This window comes from Pan troglodytes, chromosome X, assembly GCF_028858775.2.
Source record: "Pan troglodytes isolate AG18354 chromosome X, NHGRI_mPanTro3-v2.0_pri, whole genome shotgun sequence".
NCBI lineage: Eukaryota > Metazoa > Chordata > Mammalia > Primates > Hominidae > Pan > Pan troglodytes.
In genome coordinates this window covers 67991121-68001692 of record NC_072421.2, presented here as the reverse complement: position 1 = coordinate 68001692, position 10572 = coordinate 67991121, and the positions used below count along the sequence as shown (strand labels likewise).

The window sequence follows — 10572 nt, the reverse complement described above, 5'->3', positions numbered from 1 at the left end:
GAACATAGAAGGGACTTGACATCAAGCAAACTTACAGTTGGTGCATGGTCTTGTGGCTCCCTCCCTTCTGACATAGGGTGGTTATGTGGGATCAGGAGAGGTGGGCTACCCAGCGGGTACCTGTGCCGGTTCCCATGTTTCTGCTCCTGTCTCTTACACTTTGCAGCAGCTATGGTTCCATTCACCCACCTTTTCTGTCCGGGGAAGTATGAAGGGTAAATAAAGAAGAGGAAAATGGCTCTCCATAGAGCAGCTTTCTGGCCAGAAGGGAAAATCTTAGGTTTGAGGGAAGCCCAATAGCAAACCACAGAATAATCAGGAAATAGTGGTATCCTGTTTTATATGTCTAGAACTTTATTTTCAAAGAAGAAACAATGTAACTGCATTGCCAATCTAGAACTCTATCACAACTGATGGAATCCTGTCTGCTTGGACCAGGCAGCTACAGTTCAGGTCCCTGGTTTACCTTGTGGCAGTTCCCAAGTTGTAAGGAAAGGACCAAGAGGAAACAAACTATCCCTGTTCCAAATAAAGCTTCTAAGTCTAAACCTACGTAGTGATGGTGAACTAAGGTTTAGGAGAAAGGGGCACAGTATTCTTTGTGATCAGAGAGTTGGCTGGAATGATTCATAAGACTCCCCAACTGGGTTGTTGCCCTAAAATAACCAGGGGTGATACAGCCAACTCCTCTGGCTAGCCAGCCCTCCCCAGTCCTCCCCTGCCCCTCTGGTTCTTTCCCCTAAGCCTGCCTCAGCCACTTGGGAGAGGACTCTATTGCTAAAACTCTGATTTATTAAATAATTTCTGGCTTGGATGGTCTCCTCTCTCATCCTTACGATCTTTCCCTCTCCTGGAATTCTTCTTTTTCTGTGGCTCTACTTGGATCCCTCATGGCTTTGGGGGTTGATCAATGGGGAATGTGGCTCCTGTTATATAATTGTCAGCTCTTGGGTCTCAGGGAGGCCATATTCAACTTTGTGTTGGTCAAAGAGCTTGCGCAGGGCACTGATGTAGAGTGCGTGATACTTGTCTACTGTCTTCTGGTTTGGCCTCTTAATCCTGGGAATTGGAAGGGGTTCCCCAACTATGAAAAAAGAAAAGAGACAAACATCAGAGTTCCCCCCTCAACTCAACCTACTCATCCCTCACTGGGAGCCATGTACTGAAACTCAGTGTCTGGCTTTCCTCCCCTTCTTTCTTTCTTTCCCTTTGCTCCAGTCTCATCCTGGCCCCTGTTCTCTGATCATCTAATCAAACCCATGCTCAAGAGAATGCAAGCAAGCTCAGGAGAGTGGTGACAGAATATGTGCGAATGGTGATGCTCTTGTAGCAGATGCTGATGTCACATCCATGAATGGCCACAACTCTTATCTGTTTAGTTGTCCTACCCACCCTGCTCTTAACCACACCCGTTGCCCATCCCAGATGTGAGTTGGGTCCCCCTGGACTTGATGGATGATTTAAAGTGGGTGGGAAGTGAATGAAGTAACAGGTCATCCGGAGATAAGGGAAAGCTCACCAACAGTGGTAATGGGCCGATTGAAAGGCAGGAAGCCCCAGGATCCGCGAGTGAAGCCCCGGCCATGGAAGGTACAGAAATTTAGTCCCAGGATTTTTTTGAATGTGTCCTGGAAGGTTTTTTGGAACAACCTTAACCACGTGCCCTCAGGGAAGGTCTCCTGATTGAAAACTTCGTTCTCACCAAAGGAATATGAAGGGACAAGGTATGCCCTGCAAAGAGAGGGGCAGGAGTGTGAGCTCTCTGAGGAAGATCCCCGGAAAAATCCTCTCCAAGTTGGGAAACCTCTCCAACCTCCCCATTATAGGACAAGAACCCAAGCACCCAAACATCTCCATCTTCATGTCCCATTCCTGCCATGCCTCACTCTCCCAACTGAACTCTCTGAAGGGAGCTGCTGCTCTGCCTTGTCCTGTTATAGGGAGAAACTAATCTCAAAAGCTCTGTCTTCATTGCATCCAGCATGCAGAGTGTTCTTCATAAACTGCATATCTGGACATGCCACTCCTCTCAAACTCTTCCAGAGCTCCTCAGTTTGCACCATGCTGCTTCCTTACGGCTTTTTGCTCTAGCCTTCCCTCCTTGGCTAGCTTTCCCTCTCCCCACTCTTTCCTTGCAATCTGCTTAGCCATATTAAGTGTGCCTCGTACTCTCTCATCTCTGTGTCTTTGTACATTCTGCTCCCTCTGTCGGAAGTGTCTTCCTTCTGTCTTTATGTGGCTCATTCAATTTTGCACTCAGTCCCAATCTCATCCCCTTAAAGCAACTTTGTTTGACCACTTCATTTCCCCCAATGCGGATTAGGTACCCCTCATCTAGTGCTTACCTCTCTTCTACACTAACGCTGCCCCAACCGTGTATTATAGTCATCTCCTTACTTGCCTGACTCCCCCAGTAGACAGCAAGCCAATCAAAGGCAAGAACTGGGTCATATTCATCTTTGAATCCCTAGGCCCTGGCATAGCACTTGACATGCCATAGGTCCTCACTGAATGCCTGAGTTCTTTCTCCCTTTTGGTCTGCCTGGCAACTCCTACCAATATTTCAATTCACAGTTCAGATGTTACCCACCTATGAAACCTCTATTCTGGGTCAAGATCTTTCCATAAATTGGTGCTCACGTGGCACTTTGTACACATTTCCATTGTAGTGTTCCATTTATTTAACAAATATTAAGCTCTTTCTATGTGCCAGCACTGTTTTAGGCCCTGGAGATGCACCAGTGAATACAATGGATTTTTAAAAATTCTGTGTTCATGGAGTTTACTTTTTCTGGGAGGAAGACAGACAATAAACATTGAAAATAGTTGGTAAACAAATAAATAAAATGGATGAGCTATAAGAAGACAAGTGTAACCGGCAAAAAATAGAGCAAGATGGTCAGATAACCGTATTGAGAAGAGACATTTGAGCAAAGACTTGAAGGAGATAAAGGAATGAGCCAAGCAGTCATTTGGAGGAATAGTGTTCCAAGGGAACAGCTAAAGCAAAGACCCTAAAGCAGGAGCGGGTGGCCTGCTTGAGGGACAGCAAAGAGGCCGGTATAGCTATGATGGAGTGAGAGAGTGGGAAGAGAAGTGAGTGATGAGGACAGAGAGGCAGCTATAGATCAGATTATTCCGTGTCTTGCAAGCCCCTATAAAGACTTTGGCTTTTACTCTGAGTGACATGGGAGCCATTGGATTATTTTGAGAAGTGACATGATCTGACTCATGTTTAACAGGATCATCCTGGCTGAAGCTGGGAATAGACTCTTGGGGTGGGGGAGGTGGGAATAGATACAGGAAGAGCAGTTAGAAGTGTTGTAATCAACCAAGGGGAGAGATGGTGGTAGTAAACCAAGGGGTGGTAGTCTAGGTAGTAAGTGGTTGGATTCTGCATGTATTTGGTAATTATATGTGCATGGGTCTGTCTTCTTCCGTATTGGACTGTGAGTTTGCAAGGACCAGGTCTTATTTACTTTTATATCCTAAATGCCTAGTACTATGCCTGATATACAGTGGGTGTTCCGTAACTGCTGAATGAATGAGGTCTATTTCTCAAACCAGATTGTATGCTCTTTGGGGTCATGTCTTATCTTTTTGATCCTCACGGTATCAAAGCTAGTGCCTCCCTTGCAGTTGGTAGATTCTTAGGGCCTCTCAGTTAACAGGTTGATATAGAGTGAAGCCCCACTTTCCCAGACCTCCAGCCTACCAGGCCAATGGGCAGAAAGTAAAAGGTTTTCTTCTGCTGTTCTTTCTCCAACTTCAAGTAAGAAAAGTGCCCACTGAAATGTATCTGGAGGCCCAAACATCCCTAAGGCACAATGTGAGGGGGTAGACAGAAGGAATTGGAGTGAAGATGGGGGCCCTCTAACAGGTGCCCAGGGAGGGCACCATTCTGGAGAGGGCTACAGAGGGCCTATGGCACCCTGACAACAGAGCACTAGAACCTTGGAACCCACCCTGTTTGCAGTGCCATCTTCACAAAACCTTTACGCTGCTTGAGGAAGAGAGTGGAGGCTCCTGGTCGGCACAAGAGAGCTTCAGCAGCTCCACCCACCACAATAACCACGGCATTGCCTGAGCCTTTCTGGGTCAGCAAGTACTTCAAGGCTGAGCTACTCACAGGGCACACACCTGTGAAACCAAAGAGTCAAGTGGTAGAAAAACTTCATTCCTGAGGATGGGGTAAGGGGTTTTCCCAGGCTCTTCCTTTTGGAGACAGTTCTTCTGTTTTCTGACTATTGCTGTTTCCACCTTTCTGTCTCTGACCTTCGTGTCCTGGGTTATGACTGCCCTAGCCTAAGATTGGTCCTTAGGGTCAGCTGTTTGCCTTGGGGGTCTGTGCTTCTGCAGTTGGGTCTATACTGAGCTCCTCTGCCTCCTACCATCCATAGCCTACTGCATTTCAAATCAATAGTATCTAAGCCCACCTCATCCCTCTCTACCCATGAAGCACAGCCATCTTCCACTCTGCCCAGGCTGACAACACTGGAGATCCTCCAGAGTTCTCTCCTCCAGGGGTAATCGAGACTAGCCACCACCAACCTGCTTCCTCCCTAAGAGTAACCTGCCAAAGGGAAGCCAATGGCTGGGGTTTCTGGAGAGTAGGCAGACCCTTGAGCCTGACCAAGCCAAACTGAAATGTAGATGAATAATGGAATGTGAATGACACCCTGTTGTTTAACAACAATCATCTAGCCTTTCTCACTTCTGTCTCCCATCTTTGCCCTGCGCTCACCTTCTATTGTCTACTGTGATGGCAGAAATTGCCTCCAGGCTCTAGCCATTGAGAAATATTCCTGCTCCAGGGCCATGCTAACCTCAGAGCAGAGTAGAAGCATCCTCTGGGACTCTAGTGGTCCCACCTGGCCCCTCCAGAGAAATGTATCTTACCTTTTGATGTTTGGCTTCAGTTGTTTTCTGGTGTCCAGAAGGATGACTATTTGTCCAGAGAGAGAGACATTTGTCACAGTGCCCTGACTTGAAGCTGAGCATGGGGAAGTTGTTCTGGATACTCTGATGAACTCCTATCCTTTATCCCTTAGTATTTTATGCAAGTGTGAAGGGGTTCCAGGGAGATAAAAGTCATGGACCAGGAGGGTTTTAGCTAGTATGATAGACTTCAAAATGTTTTTAAGACACCATGGTGTACAAATGACCGGCCCAAAGAGGCCAGCTGACATCCTAGAAGAGAGCCTGGTGAAGTTCGCCTGAGCTATCCCATTCACACCTGCTTTTCCCTGGATTTGTGTTTAATTCTTGGCTTTCATCCTCGATTTGCACTTTGGCATTGGTCCTGAATTCCAGCCTTCTGGTTCTCCCTCTGAAAAAAGTCCTGGTGACTCCTATGAATGCCTATAACTTCCCCTGCTGCCCAATCAAACCCTGCTCCCCAGATCTTGGACAGAAACTAATGCTTAGCCACATACTCCTGTTACGGGCCCAGGGTGTCCTGGACTTATTTTCTATCATGTACTCTTCAAGCAGGTAGTGATTGTCAGGACTTATTGGGGTTGCACCTTTGAAGTAGGTAAAAAAATAGAATTAATTATTTCTTATACTCACCCATTGACATCACATATTCTCGCACAATTGGGATCCAAAATATCCTTTCTAAGGTCCCTACAAAGGGAGTGATGGATGGGAAAATCCGAGCAATGCCAGTGGCCTCAGTGGCAAAGTTGATGAAGACACCAAAAGAGAGAATGCCATGGGGGTGATTGGCAATGATGTAGTTGTGTTTGGGAGAAAGATCATGAGTCTTCACCAGCTGTTAGAGGGAAATTGAGTCAGAGCATTGGCTACAAAGAAGGAAGAAACCACGTGTGGACTAAAATCCCAGCAGGTAGCCTATGTTTCCCTCTGGGAGCCCCAAATCCCTGTTCACTAGGTTGTCATCATTGTCATAGGATTGCCAGGGCTCACGATGGTCAGAGAGGCTGACCTGGGTTTGCCAGTGAAGGAAAGGCTGCCATCCACCTGTTTCCCCACGTGCCCATCCATCTTGGGCCCTTGCTTTGCATTATGACTCGGGGCCTTGACCTTCGCTGCTGACCACCAAAGCCTCTGAAAACATGGAGCTGAGTAGGGAGCAAGGGTCTGGGCAACAGGGACTGAGGGCACCCCGAGGAAGAGTGGTCACCTTTACTGGGAAGTAATTTCGGAAATACTTCCATAGGGTCCAGTTTCGTACCCAAGCTGAACGCCTGCCACCTGTGGGTACAGAAGGGAAGGGAAGAGTACACAGGGCATTGCAGTCCCTCTACCTCTCCCAGAGGAGGAGAGTTCTGCCTGCAGTCCTCAGGTCACATGAGGGGCCTCCTTCTGACACCTCAGAACTGTAAGTACTGTCCCTGAATCCAATCCCCAAGACATAGGAAGCCCCTGCTCCTCTAGAGCCGACCAGAAAGGTGACAGGAAAATAGTCTGAAGCTAGGGGCACCTGCCAAGAGACCTCAACCTCATAATTCTTCCTGAGCTACCTGGTAGAGACCTCTGTCCCTGCTGAGCTTTGCTCTCCCTTCTCCCTCCCCTTCCTTCCCCTCTCCCCTACCCTTGGTTCTCCCCCTCTCCCTCCACCTCCCTCTCCCTGTCCTTCCGTTCTTGGCCCAAACAGGACCACCATTGTGCCCCTGTCTCTTACCTTGACTGTGGGTGTTCCAATCATAGGCGAGCCAGGCTAAGGAGAGCACAGCCAAGGGCCAGAACTTACTGAATAACAGAAAGTAGGGTATAAGGAGAATGGGAATAGCTCCTGGGGAGACACAAAGGGTTCAAGCCTTTCAGTTCTCTTCAAGTTTTAGTATACTTCTCATAACCCCGGCCTCTGCTCTACACTACAGGAGCGGGGCTAGGCTGATGTGGGACTCTTCTCTCCTTCTCCCCTCTTCCCCAACCCCTCGCCCTCCATTTGTCTCTGCTGTGGTCTAGGCAGGCCTCTGAGCTCCTGGATCTGGGTCTCCTTGATGGCCAAACTCTCAATTGAAGAAAGAGCAGAACCATGAAGTTGGGGTCAAAGGACAGCACGGCTTGGTGAATGGGAAGAAGAGCACATTGGGCTGGTAGCTGAATCCCCATTCTGGGACCTCTGGAAATTCTTTCTAAAAGCTTGACCCTCTTTCCTGTGCTGAACTGATAAGTCTGCATATTCCAGCAGGGAGGTTACCCACAGTGTACAGGCTGTTTGATGCTGAAAAGTAAACACGGATTAAAAACCACTCCACTTTGGGAGGCCGAGGCAGGCAGATCACGAGGTCAGGAGATCGAGACCATCCTGGCTAACACGGTGAAACCCCATCTCTACTAAAGATACAAAAAATTAGCCGGGCATGGTGGCACATGATTGGAGTGCTACTCGGGAGGTGGAGGCAGGAGAATCGCTTGAACCCAGGAGGTGGAGGTTGCAGTGAGCTGAGATCGTGCCATTGCACTCCAGCTTGGGCAACAGAGCAAGACTCCGTCTTGAAAAAACAAAACAAAACAAAACAAACAACAACAACAACAAAACTGCCCTACTAGGCCAGGTGCGGTGGCTCACTCCTATAATCTTAGCAATTTGGGAGGCCAAAGCGAGAGGATAGCTTGAACCTAGGAGTTTGAGACCAGCCTGGGCAACAAAGCAAGACAGTATCTCTAAAAAACCAAAAAAACAAAAACCAAAACAACAACAACAAAAAACACTTTACTGTGTTCATTTTGTTCCATTCAAAAGTATCACAAAGGTTCAGAAGGAGAAGTCTGTGTTAGCAAATGGCCATAGCAGGCTGTAACTGCAAACACGATACATGTTACAGCAGTGCGAATGAATTCCATTAAAAAAATCTGCATTCATGCGAAAGAGGGGCTAAGTATACATATGGTGAATAAAAAAAGACTTAGCTAAGGGAATGACTTCTTTGACCAGGTACCATGTCATAGCAGATAAAAGTTTCAGGGAAGAAGAAACTCGGGAGTTACCTACCAGTTCTTTGTCTCTTGCATTTTGGACATAAATGAAAATAGCAGGAAAAAGGCTGAGTGGACAGTGCTTTAAAAAGACATGTTATGGAGTAGAAGAAACCTTTGTAATAGGCTGAATTGCCCTCATAAGCACTGGTCGAGATAGTTGTTGTAAGCATTCAAATTAGACAGGAAAGCGTGGTGGGAGGAGTTTTACGGGAAGCCTGCCATGGAGAAAAAGCCTTGCTATCTATGCCCTTCATCAAAGAGGAGAGTAAATTTGCCAGTTAAGCTTCAGAAGGAAATTCAGATAAAGTTAAATAAGAATAATCACTAATTAAAGTTAGCCTAAGTGTATCATTTCTTTTATATTTTGTTTCAAATACATTTTGTTTGTTTCCCCAGTATTTAGAAGAGAGCTTGGCACACAGTAGGTGTTCAACAAATATCTGTAGACCAATTGAAAACGAAATAAGAAAATGTTTTCTCTTTTCAGTAGTAAACTTGATAATTACTATTTAGTCAGCATGTATAGTGTTATTTAAATGTGATGTTATTTTAAAAGCATAGACGGATTAGTTGTGTGCCTTTTATCTGATTCATTCATCCACCAGTCCTAAAGGCGGTCTAAGAGCCCTTACCTGGGTAACACCATCCCCCTTGTGGAACCTATTGGAACTGCAGATATGACCCGGCAGGAGACCAGGAACGTTTTTTTCAGAGCAAGGCTTCCAGACCTAGCCCGAGTGTCATCAGTGTCGTGCACGGTAACAAAAGTGGAATTTAAAGATATAGGAGAAATAGAAGCCAAATGTGGAAGAGCTAAGTCTCATGTAAAAAGAGTTCCGTGACATAAAGCAAGGGTATCTGAAGAAGGAATGATGAAGAACAAGCATTTATGTATGTGTGACACTCCCTTAGGTATTATGGCCTTGACACCAGAAGATGGTTCCAATTTCTCTTGTCACGTTCAAGTGAGGCGTCTTGGAGAGGGTTATCAAAGAGGAAGTTCACATAGGTAGGCTCCTAATTTAGTTTGTAGTGAAGATGGCCAAGCCATTCTAATATATGTGCACTGGGGGAAAAGAAAAGAAAAAAAAAGAAGAAAAAAAAACTAATATATGCGCATTGGTAGCTCATCATAATTTTAACTTGCATTTCTCCAATAGCTAGTGATGCGTAACAGCTTTTCATGTGCTTGTCTGCTTTCTGTATATCCTCTTTGGTGAAGTGTCCATTCAAATCTTTTGCCCATTTTTCAATTGGGTTGTTTTCTTACTGTTGACTTTCGGTAGTTCTTTATGCATTTTGGATATAAGTTTTTTTGTCTGATATGTGATTTGCAAACATTTTCTCCTAATCTGTGTCTATCTTTTCATTCTTGTTAACAGGGTCCTTTTTACAGCAAAAGCTTTTAATATTGATGAAGCCCAACTTATTAATTTTTTTTCTTTTATAGATTGTGCTTTTGGTGTCAAACTGAAAGAACTCTTTGTCTAACCTCATGTCATGAAGATTTTTCCCCTATATTTTCTTTTCTTTTCTTTCTTTCTTTCTTTTTTCTTTCTTTTTTTTTTTTGAGACAGGATCTGGCTCTGTCACCCAGACTGGCGTTCCATGGCGTGATCTCGGCTCAACTCACTGCACCCTCCGTTTCCTGGGCTCAAGCGATCCCCCCACTTCAGCCTCCAGAGTGGCTGGGACTACAGGAGCATGCCACCACACCCAGCCAATTTATTTTGTATTTTTCTGTAGAGACAGGGTCTTGCTATGTTGCCCTGGCTAGTTTCAAACTCCAGGTCTCAAGTGGTCCTCCTGCCTTAGCCTCGCAAAGTGCTGGGATTACAGGTGTGAGCCACTGCCCCTGGCTTCCCCTGTGTTTTCTACTAAACATTTTACAGTTTTCTTTTTTTACATTTAGATCTACAATACACTTCAAGTTCATTTTTACCAGTTTTATGGAGGTATAATTTACAAATAAAAATGGTGTATATTCAATGTGCACAATGTGATGATTTGAGACAGGTATACATGGTGTGATGATTACAACAATCAAATTAATCAATACATTCACCACCATACATAGTTACCCTTTGTGTGTGTTTGTGGCTAGAGGTGAGGATACTTAAGATCCACTCAGCAAATTTCAAGCATATAATACAGTATTATTAATGCTGCTATACTTTAGATTCCCAGAAATTATTCTTTTTGTAACTGAAATTTTGTGCCCTTTGACAAATTTTTCCTTATTTTCCCTCTGCCCCAGCTCCTGGCAACCACCATTCTATTCTCTGCTTCTATGAATTTAATTTACATTTATTTACAAATATATATATTTAGAGACAGGTTCTCTCTGTGCTGCCCAAGCTGGTCTCAAATTCCTGAGCTGAAGTGTTGCTCCCACCTCAGCCTCCTGAGTAGCTAGGATTACAAACATGTGACACCACATCCAGCTCTAAGTGAGATCATATGGTATTTTTCTTTCTGTGTCTAGCTTATTTCACTTAGCATAGTATCCTCCTGGTTCATCCATGTTATTGCAAATGGCAGGATCTCCTTTTTATGGCTGAATAATATTCGTGTGTGTGTGTGTGTGTGTGACACTTTCTTTATTCATTCATCTGCCAG

At 45.3% G+C, this 10572-nt stretch overlaps 1 protein-coding gene across 1 annotated transcript in view; it reads right to left on the bottom strand.

Annotated features, from left to right (window-relative positions):
- Positions 1-331: 331 nt before the first annotated feature.
- The window catches only part of DGAT2L6 (diacylglycerol O-acyltransferase 2 like 6), a 28148-nt gene continuing 17907 nt past the window's right edge, over positions 332-10572 (bottom strand). Inside the window, exons 2-7 of the mRNA XM_003317506.5 lie at positions 6650-6760; positions 6149-6219; positions 5572-5776; positions 3966-4140; positions 1520-1731; positions 332-1084 (exon numbers count right to left, since the gene is read on the bottom strand). Coding sequence (XP_003317554.2) covers positions 930-1084; positions 1520-1731; positions 3966-4140; positions 5572-5776; positions 6149-6219; positions 6650-6760 — 929 coding nt within the window. The 3' untranslated portion in view covers positions 332-929. The remainder of the gene's footprint in view (positions 1085-1519; positions 1732-3965; positions 4141-5571; positions 5777-6148; positions 6220-6649; positions 6761-10572) is intronic.